Source organism: Crocodylus porosus, unplaced genomic scaffold (assembly GCF_001723895.1).
Source record: "Crocodylus porosus isolate Cpor-Errol unplaced genomic scaffold, CroPor_comp1, whole genome shotgun sequence".
Lineage (NCBI taxonomy): Eukaryota > Metazoa > Chordata > Crocodylia > Crocodylidae > Crocodylus > Crocodylus porosus.
The window spans coordinates 84,791,381-84,816,071 of NW_017728943.1; the positions used below are offsets into that span (position 1 = coordinate 84,791,381).

At 44.8% G+C, this 24,691-nt stretch overlaps 1 protein-coding gene across 7 annotated transcripts in view; it reads right to left on the reverse strand.

Annotated features, from left to right (window-relative positions):
* The window catches only part of VIT (vitrin), a 117,424-nt gene that overhangs the window by 32,050 nt on the left and 60,683 nt on the right, over positions 1–24,691 (reverse strand). For 3 of the 7 annotated variants that reach the window (XR_002103661.1, XM_019549730.1, XM_019549728.1), the window contains exons 6-12: positions 23,578–23,655; positions 16,532–16,738; positions 15,054–15,104; positions 8,180–8,218; positions 8,021–8,077; positions 6,954–7,016; positions 1,464–1,511 (exon numbers count right to left, since the gene is read on the reverse strand). Coding sequence is in view for 6 of the 7 variants with exons in the window: in XM_019549730.1 (XP_019405275.1) it covers positions 1,464–1,511; positions 6,954–7,016; positions 8,021–8,077; positions 8,180–8,218; positions 15,054–15,104; positions 16,532–16,738; positions 23,578–23,655 (543 nt within the window). In the remaining variant the exon portion in view is untranslated. The remainder of the gene's footprint in view (positions 1–1,463; positions 1,512–6,953; positions 7,017–8,020; positions 8,078–8,179; positions 8,219–15,053; positions 15,105–16,531; positions 16,739–23,577; positions 23,656–24,691) is intronic. The other 4 variants (XM_019549733.1, XM_019549731.1, XM_019549732.1 and 1 more) reach the window with 3 other exon arrangements.

Below are 24,691 nucleotides of genomic sequence, written 5' to 3' on the forward strand. Positions count from 1 at the left end.
CTCATCCCCTGATCTGCATCTAAGAAAGGCTGGTTTCCATTGCTGAACACAACAGAAGTAGCTTTGTAGCTGCCTAAAATGCAGCCTTAGACAAGGCGGCCAAGTTCATTTTTATTTGCATGTGAACGTAACATTTCCAGAAGGCTTTGGGTCAGCCCACTGATTTATTTTTCATGTAACAATAAGTTCACCAAGCAAATGCATCTCTGTGCTAATTGGGGAAGTGGTCAGTCTGTATGAGCCTCCCTGTTCTGCCAGTGCAGCTTAATGTCATTACTGCCATGGGAATATCAGCCTAGGATTCAGGCAGCTCACTCCATGCTAATTAAACTTTCCTTCCCTGGTTGTCACAGCTGTCCATGCCCATTAAACTTCCATTCATTTAAGTAAGACAGCAGTTGATACATGCAAGCCAAAAACACTTCTTTTGAAGTGACAACCTGAATGCATCAAGCACATTTGGGTTAGAGAAAATGCTAACAAGAACTCAGTTACCCCTAACTCATGCCCCAAGTGTTTCATCAAGTTTAAAAGAACCCATCTTTTCTTTTCTTTTTTCCTCCAAATTTATATACACTACACTGGGCTCACTGCTGCAGCTCATTCCAGAGAGACTGAGAGCTTACCTACGAGGAGCAGTCAAACTTCCTCTTTCTGATTTGGCCTGCCACCTCTGCGGCAGGGAAGCCTGTTCACATAAAGGATGATGCAGAGTTTGGGATATAGAATCAGCTCTCCTATCTCAAGTATTGTGTTTTCAATCAAATGTACATGGGTTATGTCACTCATTGCAACTAATAGAAATTTTCTTCATCTTTCAGCTTTGAAGTAAGAGTTTTCAAATAAAAAAATGCTTGAAATTGGACTTACCTTGGCTTCCACCAACAAGCACAGCTTCACAAATGGGATACCAACAAATCAAAGATATTAGAGTACATGATACAACTTCACTGTAGTGTGGGACCATTCCCTCTAATGCGCATTTGTGTTTTCTACAGTCCACTTTCAAATGCCTCAGGGATAGGGCTTTCATAAGTTCTAGTCAAGCAGGGGAGTCCAAAGGTGGTTGAATGATGCCAGCCCCATCAGTCCCTTGAGTGCCTCTAGAAGCTGGTGTGCCTTCATCATACTATCCCACTGGGCCAACTAAGCTTGGGTGGGCTTTGGAACTTGAACTTTTCCTATTGTGTCCATGATTAATAGCTCAGGATGTAGAGCCCCTTTCCTCAGTGCAGTTTGCCCCTCTTCCCAGATTTCATCAGTTCTGTTTCTAAATGGGACTAATTTGATACTGATTCAAGTACAGGGTCCACAGGGCAATTGCCACCCTGTATCCTTTTCTTTAATTATTCCCATGAAATGAGATTATTACTATTACTGTCATGGGCCTGATTAATAGTGAGTTTCCTTAGGGATGTGGAAAGATGACAGGTCTGATGTGTTTTATTGTTTTAAATATTTACCTGCTTCAAAAAGGCTCAATCCAGGTTTCCACAAGTCTGTTTCCAATGCTTTCACACACAAAAGAGAAGAAAAATGATTACTTCCAAGGAGAAAAAGATTTAAAGTTACAAAGCACCGTGCACAAGTTAGAGAAGTAAATGAGTCAGGAAACCTGAGAGAAAGTAGTCAGATTTTTTGTATCAGTAAAACTAGAAACCTTTATGAATACACTTCCACCCCTATTTAGTAGCTACATGTCATCTCTGCTTCTATGTAAGAAATCTTTATCTTGACATTAAATGAGCCTCTTTAGATCAGTTCTGTCCTGCCCATTTTCTTTAACACTGGAACAAGGCTGGGCTGGGCTGTGCCAAAAAATCTTTCAGAGAACCCCCTAGTATGCACTGACTCCTGCATTGATCTCATGGGGCAGTTGTGAGTGGGGATGATAGTGGAAATTCCTTTGTTAGTGAAGGAGGGAATGAAGCAGCTATCAGACTAATAACTGGTTATTAAAGGCTACCCTTCCCAGACCAAAGGAATTAGGTAACTTCTGCCCACCATCCTTTATGTATGAATGTTAACAAACACCAAAATCTGTAGCTCTGAAGTCTAAGCATTCAGAGTCTCCAAGGCAGCCACCTTTATGAGAGCACTGATTTTGCCATTGAGCTTGGCATCTTTATGAGGGCCACTCACTTCATTTTGCACATGGGAGGATCCAGTTGCAGAAGTGAGATGACTAAAAGGCAATGTGTGGCACTGGTTTGCTGGAGTGAGAACCTCAGTGGCCTCCTAACCCTGGCACAGCTCTTCAAGCCCTCATGGCCTCATTGGGTTGGCCACAAACCACGGGAGACGGTCTTTGTTGTATAAAGCTGAGGATGCAAAGGATATAAAAGCAGGCAAAAGGCTGCTATAACAGGGCTGGATATAACAAGGAAGCAGGGGAGGCTGGTTTTGTTGCACTGTGTTTTTAATTTGGTGGCACAGATAGGGTGAGATGGAGTGGCGGGAATGGGGGAGTGAGCAAGAGGGAAGGAAATAGAAAAAGAAGAACAGTCAGAGGTTTTTTTTCTGCCTTGGCCCCCTCAGCTACTTGAGTGTTGTGCAGGTATCACAACAAAGGCAAGTCTTGGTGCATGTGAGTGGATGGTGAATACGGATTTGTGGATAGTTCAGTCCCGTAGTGTTTGGTCCTTGGACCTGTACTCTTCAATATCTTCATCAGTGACTTGGATGTGGGTGTGAAGTGTAGTCTGTCCAAGTTTGTGGATGATACTAAATTGTGGGGTGAAGTGCACACTTTAGAAGGTAGGGAACAATTGCAGGCAGACCTGGACAGGTTGGAAAAGTGGGCAGTACACAGTAGGATGCAGTACAACAAGGACAAGTGCAGAGTGCTGCACCTAGGGTGCAAAATATCCAGCACACCTACTGGCTGGGCAGTCACCCTCTCAGCAGCACGGAAGGGGAAAGAGGTCTCGGAGTCATAGTGGACTCCAAGATGAACATGAGTCGTCAGTGTGATGAAATCATCAGCAAAACTAACCGCACTTTATCATACATCAGCAGATGCACGACAGAGAGATCGAAGGAGGTAATACTTCCCCTCTATGCAGCATTGGTCAGACCACAGTTGGTGTACTGCATTCAGTTTTGGGTGCCATATTTCAAGGAGGTTGTTGATAGACTCGACAGGGTCCAGAGGAGGGCCACTTATATGGTTAGGCGCTTACAGGACAAGCCCTATGAGGAGAGATGGAGGGACCCAGACCGCTTCAGCCTCTGCAAGAGAAGGCTGAGAGGTAATTTTGTGGCTGCCTGCAAATTCATTAGGGGGAATGCGGCAAAGGATTGGAGATGCTCTGTTCACCAGGACGCCCCTTGGGGTAACAAGGAACAATGGTCACAAACTGACAGAGAGCAGATTTAGGCTAGATATCAGGAAAAACTTCTTCACGGTAAGGATGGCCAACATTTGGAATGGGCTTCCAAGGGAGGTGGTGCTCTCCCCTACCTTGGGGGTCTTTAAGAGAAGGCTGGATAGGCACCTAGCTGGGGTCATCTTTCCTGTCTAGACAGGGGGTCGGACTTGATGATCTGTTGAGGTCCCTTCTGACCCTAGCATCTGTGAATCTATGATTTAGACTGTAAAAGGATTGAAAGGGATGACTGACATCTTAAGCAACAGATGGTGAAATGGGCTGCAGTCATTTTTTGTTGTTGTTGAACATTAATTATTGGAGTGCTAAACTTAACTTTCATTGCTCCTAAAACCAATGGCTTCAAATGAAACAAACTTGGATGTGGAAGATCCATAACCATAAGCTTCACATTGGAGGCAACAGAATATTTATGGAGTTTATATAATTAAAAGGTAAGATAAAATTGCAGCATGCGATAGGACACATGCTTCATATGCATACCTCACAATCATCAGGTGACACCAGCTGAAGTAAAGATGTCAGTACAAGGGCATGTACCTGTCTCTCAGACAAAAAACCTAGTTTCCATAACCACTTTATATTTGTGTTCAACCCATGAATTTATGTATGAATTGAGCACTGGAGCTCCTTGAAATTTCCCTGGAATATTTAATCTCAAGAATGAAAAATGGATTCTCTTCCACCTATGACTTAAATGATTATGACATGGAAAAGACCAACCAACTATGTTTTGGTCAGGTGCACTGGTGAGGTTTCTTTGGACGCATGCTTTTTAAGAGCTACTTCTGCTCATTCTGGTCAGATGACAGCTAACTACATAAAAGTGCCTCAGGTCATTCCAAATGTATACTGAGATTTGCATACTGCTCTGTTAGGCAATCTCATAATTGTTTACAGCCTTTAACATTTTTCTGCCAATGAGCAAACCCTGCCTTTTCCTTCTAAACAAACAAACAAACAAATGACAAATGACAAAATTTGAGCTGGCCAATTGTAAATGGGTTAGTCTAGTAACTGAGAGTATTCAGCTCTCAGGGAGAACAGTATGGTGACAATAAACAGTCCTATTCTTTGGGATTATTACCAGACAGCCGATAAGGAAAGTTCTGTGCCAAATTTACAATGCAGTGATATATTAGCATTCTAGAAAGCAGCCAGGATTTTTCACACAATGACAGATCAAGGTGGCGTGAATCCTAAACCTGTTGACCTTTGGAACCAAGTAAGACTATAGTTTTTGAGTCCTGAACAGTTTTCAAACTATTTTTGCAGGGGAAATCCCTGGGAGTGTGAAGACTGTCAAGAGGGGTTTGATCCTTGTCAGGGGAAATGCAATTCCTCCAGGAGCATAGGACAATGCTTGGAGGAAAATGAATTTTTCAGAGTGTATATTGTTAAGTGACTGCTCCCCCCATTGCATCTGCCTCAGACCAATGACCAAAAGCTCCTTGAGAACCCGGCCAAGACTGTAGAACTGGCCCTTGCTTCACAAGAAACATGCAGTCAAGATAAACAAAACGCTATTCCAAGAAAGCACAGGGTTGTTCAGTGATTTCTCTTTGATCATGTGGTGAAGTTGGCTAGAAGTGACATCTTTGACCTGCCAAAAATTAGTGCTAAAGATGAAGATGAGGATGGCAAAAGTCACTCTGAGCCCAATATTTTTGCCTGCGATTAGAAAAACAGAATCATTCATGGTGTGGGACTTCTGCTGTATGATTGCCTTGAGGAAACATTAGGATGTTTAAACAAAAATATTAGCAGAATTAAAATACTGACTACTGACTTCAGTTTAAGCAAATTTCAGCATCCTGCCCACTGCTCTTTAGGAACATTTTGTCACAGATTAAAAACTACTTTGACCTCCTTTAGTCTACAGCCAGGCTCCTTTCCTTTTCTAAGTCCATCTCCAGGTAGATGTGCTTTCTTGAGCTATCCCTCATCTGCCTTCGAGATCGGAAGCTCTCCTGCCCTAACATGACAGGCAGACAGGTACAGAGACAGGTTGGTGCCCATGGTTCTGCTCACATCACTTGCACCACAAATGGACACTGAGTTTGGGAAGAACCAAGAAAGAATTAAAAAAAATGGTGAGCAGAGAAATAAAAGGTTAAAAGTTTTTTGGATGGAGAGAATGAATAAGTATGACAGACAGTGTCAAAGAGACAGGAGGCTGAAGGCTAAAGAAGAGGAAATGGAGGAGCAAGGGGAGTAGCAGTGAAGTAAAAAGGAAAAATAGCTGCCATCTTAGATATGCTCTAGCTCAACGGTAAGACCTAGGCATTATCCAGAATTGGTTTGGTGAGGTTCTTTGACCTGAATTAGGCAAGAGGTCAGATTAGGTCACCCAAATGGCCTCTTCTATCCTTTAAATCTACAAACCTTCTCTCTCCTTTGCCATAAAACCCACCAGTGTGCACCTCCCTCCCCTCATTAAAACCCTGTCCTCAGACTAATGACATAGGTCCCATCTCTCTTGATCAATAGTGTACCTAGGGCAGGACAAGGGAATCACCAGTGCTGGGTGCCAAAGTACAGGGGATGCTGGTATGGCCCCTGTGCCTCCAGGAGTCTTTTCCACGGCAGAGATAGCCACAGGAAGATAGGCAAGGGCATCCCCATGCTATATCTGTGGAGGACGAGTGAGAGAAGCAAGGGGAATGTGGGTCCCCCGACATGGGGGAGTGTAATCCTGTGCCCAGAAGCATATCTGGGGCTGTAGCAGCTGCTACCTGAGATCAGAGAGCAGGGGCAGATAAGATTCCCTGCCTCTCCCCCTGGCCTCCTTCCTACTCTCAGTGTCCAGTGTATTCCACCCCCTCTCACCTCACCACCTCTGCCCCAGGTGCTGAAATATCTTGCTATGCCTCTGCTCTTGACTGAGTTATAACCAAACATCCAGGGCTTTCCAGATATGGAATATTCCAGGCATCATCAGAAAAGCAGTCCCAAGGGTTGGATTGCTTCCTGGACAGAATCACAGAATCCATGCACAGCTAAGAGGTAGGCAAAACCAAGGGAGATAATTATTCTTCAGTATCAGGAACAGCCTTTGAGGTTATAGACAGTTTGCAGAAGTTTCTAGTACCAACAGATACAGAAGAGGCTTTGGCTAGACCAGTGGAGGGTCAACCTTTTGACACAAATAAACCCTGTACTGGCCCAAGTGCTACCCCAGTCCCTTCCCCTGCCCAATCTGCTTCTTTGCTTTTGGCTTCCTGTCTTATTTGCTGCCTATTCTCACGCCCCCAGTCTGCTGCACGCCACTTGGGACACCCATGCTGCAGGCTCGCCACCCCTGAGCTAGCCAGTCTTGTTCTCTTTGACATTCATTTTGGAGAAATACAAAGGAAACTGTGGCCATTGCAGCCGAACTTCATTCCTACAATTGTAAACTAGAGCACAAGAGTTATTGATTCACACGTGGTCACTACTGTTCTGCTGACATGATGCTTTTGTGAGATGCGTGAGAAACGTTGCTCATGAAGTTACCCTGGATAGCAACATTTTAAATGGAAGAGAACGAATGGGTGGATGGCAAATTCTAAAAGTAATACTTGCCCAGATTGAGTGGGGGCCCAGCAGGTTTACGGAAGGCTGCAACAGGCTCTTGGCGCTGAAGACCTGTGTAATTTAACAAAAGGATTAACTTTAATTGATGAGTAGAGAAAAATGTAATTACATGGTACACAATGGCCCTGAAACCACTATTCTATGTGCTCTTTTAAAGACCAATGGAAAAGGTAGAGGAAAAAGCATAAATACAGAAGTCCATTTAAAGACAAAGGGACAAGTTAAGATGTAGTGGATGTGGGAGTTGTTCAGGGTAGTCAAAGGCACTTAAACAAGGCCTGCTGTTAGGATGCAGAATAGTTTCTACAAGATGGTGAACTCTCTTGACTCCTGGGAAGAGAAGGTAGTCAGTGCTTGTCAGGACCAGGCCTATGGGCCCAAGAATAAGAGGGAACTGAGGCCTGGTCCAGAACAAGCCTCTTAGCATTGCAAGTGTCACTGAGAACACTTATGGAATAGTTTACAGTGACAGAGAAGAGTTACAAGTTTATTTTCTTTTTTTGTGGCTTATCTTAAAATGTCCTAATTGAACATATTGCAGGGCAATAATCAATGTAACATTTGATAACAATGCAGGATGCTGGAAAAGTAGTAAGCATCTGTCTGTCTCTTGCAACAACGGAATTATGCCAAGTAAGACATTAGCTCTCTGAATGTAATCGTTCCTTGAAAATAACGTGAAGCTGGAGTGACCTCTCCAGGGTGCAAAGTCCTGGTAGTGTATATGGAGAATCTGGGCTGCCCACACACCAGTGTCCCCCTCTCAGTCTCGCTGGTTTAATCCGAGGGAAAGGTAGGTGGCAGTATGTTTGGAACCAGCCTGGCTGCAAGAGCTGCTAAAGCAAAGTCTGCTTCATGGTAGGGTAGACTGGGCTCTTTAACATGGTTGGCAACCAGTCTAGGACTGAAGCCCTGAGAGATGGACAAAGGGATGATCTCCTTTGCTCTGGAAGCTCCCTCTGGAAAAATACTTAGGAGATAAATCAACACTCATTAGATGTGTGCAGTATGTTAAGGTACAAAGGAATATTTGAACAATGACTGAAAGGTTTTACCTGTAGTGGCCCGAGGAACGTTTCTGTTACTTGCATAGGTGGAAGTGCCCCTGAGTGCTTTGAAAACATTTTACTGGTCAGTATAGAGAACTTCAATGTAAAGATTTGCATTATTTTATTTATTTAACATGATTATGTGTGTAGTAATTTAAGACATACCTTGATTCTGCCCTCTTCCTTGCACAGCCTGGATTTGCCCTAGGTAGGCATTAAAATGGAAAATGTAATTTATATTCTGCTTAGTTCAAGACTGTCACTTTCTTGGATTTTCATTTAATTTCCTTTTACAGCTCTCAGAGTTAATGACTGGTCTATGGAGTTTTTTCATACTGCAGTAGAGTATTTTCAGTCTAAGGCAGTGCTTCCCCAACTTTTCCTCAGCATGACCCTATTTCTGACCCCATTTCCTCAGCCTGGTCCCTTACTCCAAACCCACAGCCCCCTACAACCCCAGGTGCTCCTCACTCCCCACCCACAGCCCCCTGGTCCTGCCGGTGCCCCTCACTCCACACCCATGGCCCGCCTGAGTGCCCCAGGGCCAGGGCCAACAGCCCCCTGCCCCCCACTTCCCCACCCCAGTGCCCAAGTCCTGGCTGCCACTGGTGGGAGGCAGTGGCTGCTGCAGCCAGAGGGAAATGCAGAGCCTGGCTTCCCATCCCTGCCCTGTCCATACCTTGCAGGCAGCACTGCCAGAGCAAAGCCCTCGGGGAGGGAGCACACGGGCTGACTGCTGTAGGCTTGGGTCTCACCTCCCCACTGCCCTTCCCCCAGGGGCTCCACAGTCCAGTGGGCAGGACCCAGCATGGTGGGGAGGGAACGTGGTGAGTGGAAGCACTCCCTGCTCACCCGGCAGCAGCATGGGCACAATGTCATGCTGCCACCACTGCTGTGCTTCACCTTGGTGGCCATGGTGGTGCAGCGCTTCCTCCCACAATGGGTCCCACCAGCTGGGCCGCAGAGGTGGCTCCTGCCCGGAGCTGGTCCAGCCTGGCTGAAGCCCTACAGCCGACTGTGGGTGCAGAAATCTCAGGGGCACATTTATCATGACCCCATCCACTAATGTTGCGACCTCCTTTGGGGTCACCACCCACAGTTTGAGAATTGTTGGTCTAAGCCAAAGGGCAGCAGGTGGCCACAGATAAGTGGGGAACAACGAAATGACTGAGACAACAAACACCTTCCTGGGGAGAGCTGATTTCTGCCTGAAATAGCTTATTCAGAGCCCCCACAAGAGTTTAACAAGGAAAGGGCACTTTCCGAGTAGGGGATTGAACATGAAGTGTGACAGACCTCATGAACAAGAACACAGTTTTAATTATGTCCCTGGAAAAGGCCAGCTCCAAAGCCCACTGAAGTCAACAAAAATTGTTCAGTTGATGTCGACGGACTTTGGATCAAGCCCCAAGAGAAAGTTTGAACAACAGCCATAGATACCTTGCATGGAAAAAGCCTGAGAGATATGTTCCGAAAATCTGATTGCTCCATAAATTCTTAGTGTTTCAAAACCTAGGGAAGGCAAACAGCTCCAGCCCAAAACAAACGGGAACCGTCATGACCCACCTACCAGGGCTTATACATTCCCTGGCACAAATAGCTCCCTTTCCAGGTATCCCTAGGAACTCTCCAGAGAGCATGTGAGCTCCAGGAGACGGATAGATCCTGTTTAAGGAACTGACAAGCTTAACTGGCAAAATTGGCAGAGCTTTTAAACTCTGTCAGCATGTAACTTTGGCTCAAGGAGTGGCAAAGATCCGCAGTTACACCTAGCAAATCAGGCTGAGTTTTTGAGGGCTACAATACCCATTTCTGCAGCAGGGTCTCTACAAAACATTTGTGACGACTCTTTCCAATGTAGAGATTTTGTGCATGTGCCAAAGAGACTGAATGGAATTAACCCAGGGAGAGCTGAAGAACTCCCCCCGTGGCGGGGCTGCCACAATTGAACCCATGATGTTTACTTAACACTATTTATGAGGCCAATAGAAACACGGTAAAAGAGTCATTTGTCAAACAGAAAAAGCCCCCTATTAAATCAGTATCAAACGAAGTCTAACCCAGCAAACTGGCATCACCCTGCCCAACCCTCGCACCCCCTGCCTGGGATCAGACACAGCCTGGCCCTCTATCTTCCGTTCAACAACACTGGGCTTTCAGGCAGTTCAGTCCTGCGGTGCCTCCCGAAGGCATGTTACCAATGTCCCCATATTAGTTCTGTTAGCCTTCGTTAGCCAGGACAAACAGGGGGGTTTGAATCGTAGCTCCAGTGCCTACAAGGGTTGTCCTTGTTTTACATAAAAGACAGGCCCATGTGTCTGCAGCCCTGTGGTGAGTGGATGTGGGCGGGTGTTCATTAAACCTGAGCGCTGAACAAGTAGGCGACGCTTGTGACTGACCACGTGGAGGCTGCCGGTCGGTCAGAGCGAGTCCCAAGAAGAATGTCAAATGTGAACGTGGCGCAGAAGGACCTTTTAATTGTCCAAGTTAGAAAGATTTTGCTTTGGATCAGTGCCATGGCTGTAAACTGTAGAGAGCCCAGCAAAGCCCAGAGAGTGGAGCTGGGAGATGTCAGGAATGAATGTTAACTGTGCAACGAAAGCCCAGCTCTGTGAGGTTTCGATTAGACATGACCAGGCTGAACATGTCACTAGTGTGCTGCTCCCCAGGTCTGGAGTCAGTGAAATGCTTCCAAGCCAGGGAGCTGGGCAGGGCCTGCAGCTGGAACCAGATCCCAGCCTGTGGTTGGGAGCCAGGCCTGCAGCAAGGTGAAGATGCGGGGGCCAATGTAGCCAGACAGCCAAGCAACAGGGAGCTGTGACTGGGAGCAGGAAAGAGGCAGAAGCATACAAAGCAATGGAAGCTGGAGGGAGAAAGAGCATCCCTGTGAGAGTGTGAGGGGGGCTGGTATGCCTGAGCTGTGGCAGCTGTGCCAACAGGCAGTCTCTGGAGGGGCAAGTTGTTCATGTTAACTCAGGGAAGGAGCCAAGGTCCAAAAATAAACTCCAGGTGTTTCCCTCAGTGCCAGGCTGGAGACCTTCCCCACTCCTTCCTGCATATATTAGCATGAGTGTGAAGGTGCTGTTGGGCAGGCAGCAGAGCCTGTTCTTCTTGCTCTGTTCCGTATGGGAAGGCTTACACACGCGCGCGTGCAGTGGAATAGAGCACAATCAGTAAGCACAGGCTTACCGGAAAGTTTGGCATGCAGACATCCCACCTAATTTAGGAAGCTGCTTATAGGGCCTGCATTATTTTGATAATACCTAGAGACAGGGAAGTCCATTTGCTGAGCACAGTGCAGGCCCAGGCTGGGAGGCAGCCTCTTCCCTGAAAAGTTATAGTCAGATGAGACACAGGCAAAAATTTGAAAGGAGACAGGGAAGCGTAATGACTTGCCCAAGGACACATCGGAAGCTATTGGCAATGCCTTACCTATGTGACCATGCCCCCTCTTACTGGTACGATAGGCTGGTATTTGAAAAGGGTAAAAACCTAGTAGGTGCCTACAAGGACTTAAGTATCTAAGTGTGAGCCTGCTCTATCCTGCTTGAGTCCTGGAAAAACCGTTAGCATGTTTACTTTTATAATATGGCTATATCTTAGCCCTAAGACCAAGTCACAAAAATCAGTGAGGAGAATGGCCCCTTCCCCTTTTGCGTTAATGTTTTCTCAGCAACTCAAGTGCGATGGCACTGAAATGCCTGCCAGGTGGAAGAGGGGTTGGTTCCCAGCGTCATATTTAATATACAAATTTATACCCGGTTCCTCACCCAGCGGGTCTCATGAATTTCCCAAAAAAGGACTGTTCCACATATGTCAGTCTTTGAAATCAACCACAGATTATTTTAATGCTTTTCTGAAGAGCTTCAGCACTAGGAGGAGCAGGAATCTGTCTGGATGGCTCCTCCTAGGGTCTGTTGTGAAGTTGGGGCATTGATAAAAAAGAGCAGAGGGCATTTCCCCTACTCATGATATCTGACTTCACCATGTCCTGAAGGCATAAGAAAAAAGCAGTAGAAGCAATAATCTGGTCAGAAAATTGTTACTTATTTAGCAGGACCTGGATCCACTCTTTAGACTTGCTGCTACAAACATTTACAACTGTGGATAAAATCCCACTGGCATCATAAAAACTATGGGTAGCAGCGAGCACTGCAGCACTCCTCTAGAAAACCAAACATGCCAAGGGTCATATGCTTTACACAGAGAATCATGTATGGGGCCTGTCATGCCATAAATATATGAGAGATCAATCCTGCAGCCCATGAGGGTCCGCATCATTGTTTTTTGCTCCACTCCATATCATTATCTGGAGCAGTTTAACTTTAGATACAAAATTTGGGGGAATTTATTATGATTTATTTTTTTCTTTTAAACTCATGTTCTTTTGATGAAGAAGATGGTGAAAATAAATACAGAAGACCATAAGGAAAGAAGCGCAAATACAAGCATAGTCAGAGGTAACAAGGGGCCTTCTTTTTTTTTTTCCTTTGGGAGACTTTAGGCTATAAATCACTTTTTGATGTAAGTACTATAAAATCTTGCTAATGCCAGTGGCTAGAAATGGCAGAATATCTTTCCCAGTAGATGCAGCTGTAGCCGCAGCTATGCTACTTGGACTACACTGTTTCATGGGCATTCAGTCCTGATGTGCCTTTTGAAGACAAGCTCCCAAAGCCCACTGGTATTTGGATATGAAAAAATCTCATCAGCCAAGAAACAGGAGGGCATTTGATTCCTCCTGCTGTGTCTATATGAACCCTTTGCTTTTAAAAACCGGGTAAGTCAAACTGTGGTGTAAACCCGATCAACCTCAGAACCTCTAGTCTGAACCATAGGAGTGAGTAAAGAATGCATGTAGGACCGTGGCCTTTGAGAGCCAAGTCTGATGGTCCTGCATAAGAAATTGTTTAACATAAAGACTGTTTAAAATAAAAATTCTTGGCAATTGCTAGACTTTTCAAAAAGCAATTAAGCATTTAGGCTCTATATGGAATCCCTCATTAGATCAGGAAAATGATGTAGAAGGTCACATTTTGTGACTTACTGTACTGGACAACTTCCTAAAACTGATTTTAATGTTCTTGTTCCTATTCCTGTTGACATCTGTAAGAGCAGGACTAAGCTGCTTGTGGGTGCCCCATCACCCTCTGCACCGATGCATGATATACTGCAGACTACTTTGGTCTCTTACAGTCTTTCCTCAGGTCTGGCCTTTGCACTGGTAATGTCTCTCAAGAAATATAAAAATGCAACAAAAGGAGAGTGTAGCTGTGATTTTTCTTTTCTACATCTTACAATTGAAATTCAATCAGTAACCAAAAAAAAATCTTATGAATCAAATCCCATGATATATCACCCTTAGCAAAGAAGCCAATATGTCTTGGATTGGGTCCTGGATACAAGATCACAATTTCCATTGTTCTCAGTGACACTTATAGCTTGAATCTGAGAGCTGGACTGAGCTTGCTCTATTCAGAAAGGGTGAGAGAATGAGACAACTGTCCAAGACCCATATACTCAGTAGTGACCAGATTTCAGTGACCTGAAACTGAATTTGAAAATATTATTTGAAAATATTTGAAATTAGCATTTGAAAATATTCTTTTTTTTTTTACTCCCCAGCTGAGTAATTATACACTGTATGGGTAGCTGCTCCAAATATTTGTATTACAGCTTGTGGGTTTGAAAGGAAGCAGGTTTCTGGATCAAGATGAAGAAGAAACTTTGACCAGCCATGATGCTGTTGTCAACAACACAAATGCAAAGCCAGGAATAACACTATATTTTTACCAGATCCTGAGGCACAGTCTGAGGTTTTCAGAAGAGCATTGGCCTGACTCAAGTCAGCGTTTCAAAGCTCTCATCCCTCTTTGAGCATTTTTAAATAGCTATTCTGCTGTTTGACGAATAACATGTAAGAGCAGAATTTAAGTTTTAGTCTGAGGGCGGCAAAGTAGAGGAGATCAAACATGGTTTAAGTATCTCAGGAGTCTCAAACAGATGTAAGTGCTGCAAGACCTATCTTTTACCTATGCCAGAATTTGCATATACCCAGTGGCCATGTCTAGAACTTGCACATACCCAGAGATTTGCACATACCCAGAGAAGCTTACTGCACAAAAGCTCATCGCTACTGTGCAACAGCTCTGTGCAGTAGCGCTACTGTGCAGTAGCGTTGCTGGGCATGAACCCTGATGTAATGCTATTGCACAGTAATAATGAGCTGCTACGCAGTAAGAGTCGCTAGGCAACCATGCTGGGATGCTACTGCTCAGTAACTCCAGTTACTATGCAGTCATTTAGTACTTGGTTATACAAGTACTAAATGACTGAACAGTAACAATTGTGCAGCAGGCGGCTCATGCAGCTGCGGCCAGAGTGTCTTAGGGAAGATGCTTCCTTGGAGTGGAAGGTAGTCAACATCCTGAGAAATCAGCTCTATCTTTGCTTTTTTTGTGCAAATGCAGATTAAAATCCTTTGTTTTAGGTCCCCTTGTTCCATAACATTGCTCCTGGTTTGCAAAGGAATTGCTAAAGCTCTCTGTTAGAACCTGGGGCCGTGTCCAGACGAGCGTGGACATTTGGTTCCCTGGGGACAAGTAGCAGTGGTGCATTTGCACTGTGCTGGCCCAGCAGCCTTGCCTGGGGTGCTGGGGGCTGCAGCAGCCATGATCCTACCAGGCAAAGCCTGGCTGGCAGCTGCAGCACAGCTCCAGGAGGCCTGGCTCTGCTTTTCACTGGCATGTGCTACCTGTGTGTGCGCTGCTCCGTTAGTTTTTCCATGGGTTTTTTTTGACTCCTGGATATCTTGCAGTATGGAGAACACCTGACTGTGCAGCGTATGGTGCTGCATCCTGTTTGCAGTGCCACATACTGTACGGCCACACTTATCTGGATGCGCCTTGGGAGCAGCTTTGCCATTGGCTTCAGAGGGGCCAAGCTGACATTCCAGTTTTTAACAGTGTCACTGCACAGTTATTGATCTACCCTGTGCGTTATCCACTCCTCAAACTACAAGCACCATCACTGTACTTACTTGAAGCTGCAGCTGCCACAGATGAGTAAGCTGGGTGGACACTGCTAGAACCTAGGCAGAAACAAGAGAGTCTCTTCTTTGGAAACATATTTGACCAGAGGTGTCAAATGAATAGGAGGCCAGATCTAGACTCCAAAGCTTCACATGGGCTGGATCTGGACTGTGGGTCTTTTTGCAGGCTGGATGACCCACCTCTAGATTCAGCCTGCAAAGCTTCTTGCTGTGCTTTTTGGAGCTGGCACCAGCAGCCAAGGAATTAACAAGTGTTGCTGCTCAGTCCCGATCATAACAGCTGCTGGAGCTGTAGTATCCTTTTGGCCAGCACCCAGGGGTGAAAAAAGACTGATTTTAATTGCCAATGGCAATTGAAAAAACCTAAATTTGGTAGCTACCTTTACTCCCTGGATGCTGGCTATGCTGACACTGCAGCTGCAGTGGGTTAATGAGTGTAAACTTCTTGGTTTCCGGCAACCGTGGTGAAAGTGACCCACCTCTGTGGGCTATGTTTGACACTCATGTATTAAGTTATAGAAACAATATACATGCCCTTTGAATGAGGGGGAAGGAAAGGATCAGGAAAAACATGGCAAGCAAGTTCATAATTAGAGAACTATGAATATTTTCCTTTATAAGAGTCCAAATAGGACTGAGGGAAAAGTAATTACAAAAATACAAGTTATTGTGTAATTAATCAAATAAGTGATTTTCCAATCTTTTTGTTGAATTATCAAGCTTAGCTCTAACAGCTAGCCAAAATATTCAGAGGAATTTCTGTTGAATAATATATATTTGAAAATTATAACATTTGGTGGACTTTCTTTTCACTTTTTGTATAATGTAATTGGAAGTAAGAATAAGTTGTATTTAAGAAATTTCCAGAAATAGCCCATTTTACGTAAGTGATTATATATCAACTTGTTGATGAACCAAGATGAAAGTAGTTACTTTTACCTGTTATTAGCCCACATATAAAACACAAGGCACATCTACAGCGCATTAAGTTTAGTACCTCTAATATAAGGTACTAACTAAATGCAGAGTAGCTGGCACTACTACTCTGTAGCAACAGTGCATGGCCTTTTTGTGATGCTTAATGAACAGTAGACTAATTCTACTGTGCATTAGCATGACTTTTGCCGTGACATACTAATGTGCAGTAGAATTAATCTACTGAGCATTAAGCATCTTGTGTAGATGTGCCTACAGTCATACAGATGGTTAAGAAAAATATCTTCTCCAGGAGTTTTGTAACTTCTCAGAGGACAATATGAGCACTCTATCACACTAGTTTCATCTCAGCCTTTTGGCACAAAAATAAAATATTTTACCCAGTATTCATATTTCTATACTGACTTATTTAATAAATTGTGATGATCTTTTAAATAATGACCCAATAAAACATAGGACTTGTTCTTAAAATACTAGGAAGACTACAGGTTAACATGGCAAGAAAAAAGTTCTACATTTGTTCTACTTACCTATATCCCTGACCCGATGCACAGGAGGTCGTGGTTTGACAGCAGCAGTAGTAGTTGTTGTTCTGGTTGTCATGAGGGGTGCAGTTGGCTTTGGTGTTACATTGATGGGTTCTGTTGCTGTGGTAGTAGGTGCTGGTGTTGTGGTAGTAACTTGTGTAGTTAATGAAGGTATTGGAGTGGTCCGATAATCTTTGCGAAATGTTTCTCCTGTAAGTATTTCATAATGTGGTATGTGTAGCAATATGATACATGTGGCATACATAGAAACATCAAACTCAGTCCATTTGTTTCAAAAGCCAAATACATTTGCCCATTTGATTTATTTGGGCTCTCCCTCAACAAATAAGCATCATATCCATTAATGCCTTCACTGATATGTGGATATCCCACTTACATCTTGATGTGATGTGGTATTATACAATTCTCTGGAGAGCAGTGATCAAGAACTAATTTTCAGTTTTCATGACCTATTTTTTTCTCTTTCAATTTCTCCACTTTTGACAGGGAGACCTACAAACTTAATAGTTGCCTTAGAATCACAAAATTGCTGATATGGCCAATTGCAGATAATTTCTATTTCATGGCCATGCTCTCCCTGCAAAGTCTGGCAATTAGGGAATCCGTTTGAATGTAAATCATCTTGCTAGTGGTAATAAAAAATGATTATATGTGAATCATAGGCCAAAAATAAAAGGCATCAAACTACCACAGTACCACAATATTGTCAAGGGGTGGACAGCCTTTAGGAACAATGCTTCAGGTAATTATGGCAATGTCAGCACATCAACCACTGCTGTTTTGCTGAGGTGAGGTGGAGGATGGCACAATTTCATAAGTATCTGCATTATTCTAAAGTCGACTCATCTCAACCTGGTCATGCTTTCAAAAGTTTGGACATTCACAGTTGCAACAGGAGAGGAAGTGGAGGTGGAATGAGACCAGTTTTAACTTGCTGGCTGTCAAAGGTACTTCCTCAATATCATTGTGAAATGATGTTTTTATAGCTGTGCTTATCATTTATTTCATCAGCTTTAAAAATAAACCCTGAACCCTGTCATTTCAATCCATCTACAAAAAATGCCACACAATCACATCTCACGTTCCTTCCACACAGGTGTTCATTTCAACAAAATTCCATGTCCCCAGGGAGAGGCAGAGACATTTGGGGGATCAAAACAGCATTGTTTATCTTTAATTGGTTTATTCACGGCTATCTCTGCAGAACCTGCTGTTTTGTTGATGGTATGTTCTTATGGTGAAAAGCATAATCTATGACACTTTCTGATGGATTAATTGCTATCTGCTGCTGGCCAGTGAACAATTCCAATCTCAGGCAGTTTTACTAGGATAATACTGAAAGAGAGCTCTGAAGAAAAACCAGAACAGATTAGCTGAAAATTCAGTGTAATGGCTCCCTTTGAGCTGAACCTTGCCTTGCCAGAGGAATGTAGAGGGCGCAGTGGGCATGTCTACCAGCTACAATGCAGTGCTGTGTGGATAGATACCTGTGGTAGTTCAGGTACCAGACGCAGTACAGCTGCATTAGCACAGCACTTCATTGAGACTGAATGAGCTAGTCAAGTATCTCTACACAGCTCCTCCTTGTGCTGTATAGACATAGCCAGTAAGTCTTTCAATGTAATATTGTACCTCTGTGCTTCAGGGAAGGCATACTCTTGACATTTATCTACCCAGCTTGCAAGGATGAGAGAAATGCAGAGTTGATTGCCATTTTATAAACTCAAAATGTCCACAGAAGACTTGTACTGTGTGGAGAAACATGGCTCTCTCCCTTTACTCCAGGCCATGAGGGAGTGACAGAAAATACACCTGATCCTATAAGAGGGTATCAGTAATCATGGCTGCGTACTTAGCTCCAGAGCTTCTTATGGATATTATATCTGCCTCAGCCACAAAAACTCTGAGAGTTGTTGTATAGGCATGAACGCTCCTTGCCTGCCTCCCAGCTATGTAAGAAGTGTCTGAAAGCCACAACGTCAACCTTCAGATTTTGCTGTGCTTGCTGTCCTCAAAAGCTGTGGTGTTAGGATATCCTGGTATTTTTCCTCAAACTTGCATGCCCTTTGGTGTCTATGAGCTTATATGAGCAGCAGTAGTGCAGTCACTGGGAAAGTGAACCCAGAAGGGAAGCTCAGCAAAGGGTAGAGTATATGAGTACTATAGTGTTCAATCCAGTTTTGGTAACCAGCTGCAGGTTCTTTAGACTGAAAAGCTAGTCTGTCTAACGAAAACTGAATCCACTTGTTCTGGAAAGTAGACCCACTCCCTCTCTAAATTTCACTGAGGTTCCCAGGGCATACCTGGTTCAGATGACTTTTCTGATGTCTTAGAGGTGTCAATAGTCTTAGTAGATTTTATATCTTGCTCTGACTTTCTAGATTCTGAAACACAATAGAGCACATTATGAGAATGTAGTTTTAGGAGAAAACCATCTCAAGCCTTTCTCTTTTTACAGAGCATTAGTCACCATGGTACCTAGCTACAAATAAGGTAATATCTGCAGTCTGTGCTGTGCTTTGGAAAAGTATATTGAGACTTGCATCCAGGAAGTAATATGCGGTTAAGTTATGCTGTCCTGTACTCAAAACTTGATTTCACTGGGACTTTTTGAACCAATTCAAAAAATACAGAGTTTGACTAACACTGCAAAACTCCAATGTTTAACTGAAAACTATGCACTCTGCGAAGGATCACAAAACACAGAGGAGTTTTCTGATTCCTGATATGCAGTTATTAAACCCTGATCTTGTATGTCCTTGAATTTATAGATGGTTCTGTAGACCTTGGGACTATTCACAGGCTCAATGAAGTACTAGCAGGGTCCGGGTCTTGGAATACACCAGGAAATTAGGTAGGATTGGAATGCAGTATACCTGTTCCCAGTTGAAGTACAGCCATAACTTGTTAATGCCTGACAATAACAAATCACTTTGGGGCCACCTGCAGACTTCCATACTTAAGGCTAAATGAGAACCTGAGACTGTGGATTAGCAGAGCACTTAAGTATGTGCATAGCTTCCTTTGAGTAAAAGGATATTTGATATAGCTAAGGTTTGGGCCTTTAGTTTTCATTCGGTTCTTAGCTTTTCCAATAGGACTGACCTATTATAGAATGTACTCCAGGGTTAATAACAGAGGTGTAATGACATGACTGGGTACCTGCCACACACATGGGCAGCAGCAACTTCCAGTGGCCATTGCACAACTAACCCAATTGTGCAGCCGTGCAATGCATCAGCTGCTTTAAGAGCACAAAAGATATCAGGCAGTATGGTTCTACTGAGACTGGTGCCGGAATCACAGCTCTGGCAGCCAGCCAGGTGTGCAAGACAGGTGTTTTCACTAGAAAGGAGAAGGAGATACTCAAAGGACTCTCTCTAGCTATGTGGCTTAATTTTCCAGCTATGTAATGTGCTCATGTTGTAAATCAGATCTTTTCAGATAAGGAAGTCATAGCCTTCTATTATGAGATGGATCTTACACCCTTTACAGAGCTCTTGAGAACTCAATTACAAGACTCAACTGTGACTACCAAAAGGGCACCATTTCACTGGCAAGGAAGTCTGCTTGGAAGACTGTTTCAGAAGGTTAGAGCTTTGGTTCCTGTGAAATAGGACTGGGAGAAACAAACTGGAAGACTCTTCAAACATTGTGTCAGGTAAAGCAATTATTATCAGTGTCTTTGGTGACTTGGGGCTTTCATCTTAGAAGCCTAGTACATCCATTGCAAGTCTTAAATTTTTAGTTCAAGCTGATTAATACAAGACCAGTGCCAATAAAATGTTTATCAATGATTTACTGATGGATGAGGTCATCTCTGGTATTTTGTACATATAAGTGACATTTGAATGAGACTGCTGATTAACTGCATTTCTCTCTCCTGATAGATTGGGACACTAGTGGCATAAATTGCATTTTGAGTTACACTGTTCAGAGCCAATTGACACTGTAAAGCAGGGGCGGGCAATTTTTTCATGCGGAGGGATGCTTACTGAGTTTTGGCAAGCTGTTGAGGGCCTCGTGAGTAGCCTTGCCCCTTGACAGGTGCCCTGCCCCCTGGTCGCCATGTTGTGACCAGAAGTCCCACTCTCTAATCCTGACCTTTGCCACTAGAAGTTCCTCCCCTTGCCCCCGGAAGTACTCCTTTCAGGAAGGGGTTTTGCTATCTTAGGACGAGAAAAATACCAAATTATGTTTTAAAAAGCAAACATCTACAATATTAATTAATTTGATTTCAAAAAAATATTTTTGTCTTGATTTACATATGTTTGTGTAGTGCACATAGAGGTGATAGCATAATAGCTTAAAATAAAGTCTTACTTTTGTATATTGTGGAGGTGTGTAGGTATAGGTTTATGGGGAGCTGTGGGTATGTCGGGTGTGAGGGGTGGATAGGTGTGGGGGATGTGGGTGTTTGTGTGGATATGTTGGGGGTGGGGTTTGTGGGGGACCTGCGTGTATGGCAGTGTGATGGGGGGTGTGGGTTCATATGTATGCTGGGGTAGGCGGGTGGGACTCGACCTATGAACACACACACACACACTCCATCCCTTATTCCCTCATTGCACACACATACACATGCACTCACACACACACACCCTCCCACTCCTGGCACTGGGGTATGGGTGAGGGCCCCATCCTCCTGCAGTCTGGCCATGCAGCTGGGAGCTACATGTTGCAGAAGTGGCTGGCAGGTGGGCAGGAAAGTAGTGAAAGTGGCAGCGGGGTGGGGAGTGGGAGTGAGCAGGTGTGCAGAGTGCAGAGACAGCTGGGCAGGAGCATGGGGCTATGCTGGTGTCCTAGGACCAGAGCTGACTGGGCCCAGAGCAAGGTGGCAGGAGCACGGGGCATGGGCTGGCAGGGGTCTATGAAGCCAGGCCAGGCTGCTCCAACAAGAAGAGGGGAGAGCCAGTTCAGCTCCAGAGCCCCTGTTGTCCTGGGCCCTGCTTTGCTCTGGGCGCCACCAGCACTTACGCAGGCTCCATGTTCCTACCCAGCTATTGCTGCACTCCACGCACCCGTTTGCTCCCATGCTCACCCCACCTCTTGCCTGTGGCAGCTTTCACCACTTCCGTGTCCACCCACCAGCTGCTTCTGTACCATGTGGCTCCCAGCTGCATGGTTGGACTGTGGGACTCAGCAGGAGACAGCCTGGCCCGGCCCAACCACAAGGACTGAGATGATCCCCATAGCCCTCCCCTACTACCCTCCCCCCACTCTTACTTGAATTTCCCTACAGTGCAGGGATGCACGAATAGCCCCAGGGGCCCAGGCCAGAAGGCTCTGCTAGCAGAGGCTTCCAGATGTGGGTGGAGGTGGGGGGAGGGCTAGGGGGCAGGGCTGGGTCGGCCTGGTAGTTGGGTCCTGCTGGCTTCCCCTGGGTCCTACTGTTCCTGGCTCCTGTCATCTTTGACAGGCAGCCAGGAGAAGATGAATATTAATTTTCTAAATTTTCTAGGGGCCCCACAGGCCAGATAGAATGGCCTGGCAGGCCATATCCAGCCTACAGGGCAGATTTTGCCTACTCCTGCTGTAAAGTCTGACACTCCAACTGTGGTGGCAAATGGCCCAGTTGGCCAAGCTGACACACTGGGCATAGGAAGGGAAGTAATGGGAGGATTACTTTTTTTTTTTTTTACTTTTTCTAGGAGAAGCCAAAATGTTTAAGAGCATGGCCTCCCTTCTAGAAGTGTGGCTTGTGTTCATGCCTGTGATTTCTGTGTATCCATTCAAACTGCAGAAACAAGCCTGAATATTTATACCTGGACCTATTGCTAGAATCAGAGAAAAATTGGGCTCAGGATAGGATCATCCCTGACTAAGTAGTAGGGCCGTGCGAAGTTTCACTGGCTGTTTTGTTCTGAAACTGTTTCAACCAATTTCAAGGTTAAAACAGCAAAATCAAAATGAAAAAAAGGCTGTTGAAATAGCCTCAAAACAAAGGCTGATTGAAACGTTTCAACCATAGGCTGGGCATGGGAAGTCCACCTGGCCTGACTTCCCACCTTCAGTGCAAGATACAGCAGGTGGATGGAGGCAGCCCAGTGGGGCTGCTTCCTGGTGCCCCACACTTGATTGCACCAGGGGCAGGAGGCAACCCAGCGGGCCTGCTTCCCTGGACCCTGTGCTTGATCACACTGGGGGTGGGAGGCAAGCCAGTGGGGCTGCTTCCCCGCCCCCCGTGCTTGATCGCAACGGGGGTAGGAGGCAACTCAGGGTCTGCCTCCCACCCCCGGTGCAATCAAGTGCAGGGCACTGAGAAGCAGCTCTGCTGGGCTGCCTCCCGCCCCGGTGCGATCAAGCATAGGGGTCAGAGAAACAGCCCCACTGGGTTGCCTCCTGCCCTGGTGCTATCAAGTGCAGGGAAGAGGGTAGCAGACCCACAGGGCTCCCTCCCGTTCCCTGCACTATCAAGTGCGGGGGTCAGGGAAGCAGTCCAGCTGGGTGATGTAGCACTGGGGATGGAAAGTCAGCCCAGCTGGTCTGACTCCTGGTCCCCAGCAAAACTTGAAACAGTGGTGAAACAGCCTTTCTGTTTCAATGGAATGAAATGGAACAGCTGTTTCGACTTGAAATGAAATTCGAGATGAAACTCTGTTCCGTTGAACTGTCAAAACTCAAGACAAAATGGAACAGTGCCATTTCGCACAGCCCTACTAAGTAGTTTCAGACATGTATTGATATAATCTGCTCTTAAAGGCTTCCTAGGATGGATATTCCACAACCTCCCCAGGTAACCTGTTCCAGTGGTTTAATTTGCTGATTCAAATGTGCATGCAAGTCCACCACAAACTAAAATTACATGTTTTCAGTTATGCATTCTCAATAGATGTGTTTCATATATTTCAATGTAAATATATCATCCATATGCAGTAATTTGCAGCTGAGTAGAATACTTGCTTCAAGTTAATGCCAAGTGGTGATGCACCGTTCCAGACTCCAGAATATGAATTATACGATCAGCCAACATTATATGTATATAATGAACAAATATATGTGAGGGAATATCACTTCTAATTACTTGCCTGATTTAACAGTTGAGCTTTTTGAGGAAGAATATTCAAGAGTTGGTGGGTATGTCACACCTTTTCTTGGTTTGCCCTCTGAAAAAGAAGAGAATACATGTTATATATATATAAATGCACATACACACCTAATTCACAACAATATAGATTCAAAGCCTTGAAATGTAACATAGACAAATGGCATAAATAGCTACATTACTTTTAAAATAATACACACAGGAGAAGCTCTTGACCAAAGATTCCAAGTTTTCTGTTGGCAAAATTTCCAACAAACATAAAAGTACAGAATCAGGCTCTTAAACCCACCCCTATTCACTTTTTCTGGCATCTCCTTCTTTCCGTTCCTGTATCTCAGAACTGTTTTGCTAAACACACCAAGGCCTAAATCAGGAAAGCAAGTAAAATATTAATTCAAGAAACAAAAAATGATAGAAATAATATTAGAAAGGTAAAGTTGGGAAGGACTTTAAGAAGGGGAAGACAAAGGAGGAGGGAGCCTTGGACCGCTAAACCAAGCAGCACTTACAAGTACAGCCCAGCCTAGACCGACGAGCAGAACATATATACAGGTAAGCAACAGGGGCCAGGGCAATGCTGTGATTAAGGGGCCAGTGCACACATCCACAGGAGGCCTCAAATGCCTCTACACAAATGCTTGTAGTATGGGAAACAAGCAGGAAGAACTTACCCTCCTGTTAGCTGACACCAACCCAGACATAGTGGGGCTCACTGAAACGTGGTGGGACACAACGCATGACTGGGCAGTGAATATCAAGGGCTATAGCCTGTACAGAAGGGACAGGACAGGCAGGAAAGGTGGGGGTGTGGCGCTCCACATTAAGGAGGAATACACATCCTCACCAGGTAGCACAGAGTCAAAGGAGGGGCACACAGAAGTGCTCTGGGTTAGAATACAAGGCAGTCGAGGGGAAAGAGACTTAACGGTGGGGGTCTACTACAGACCTTCCAACCAAGGGGAAGAGCTAGACCAGGAATTCTTAAGTCAGTTCACAGAGGTAGTTAGGTCAAAGGATGTGGTCATCATGGGTGACCTGAACTTTCCAGACATCTGCTGGGAAGAGCAGTCAGCCAAGTCTGACCGCTCACGTAGGTT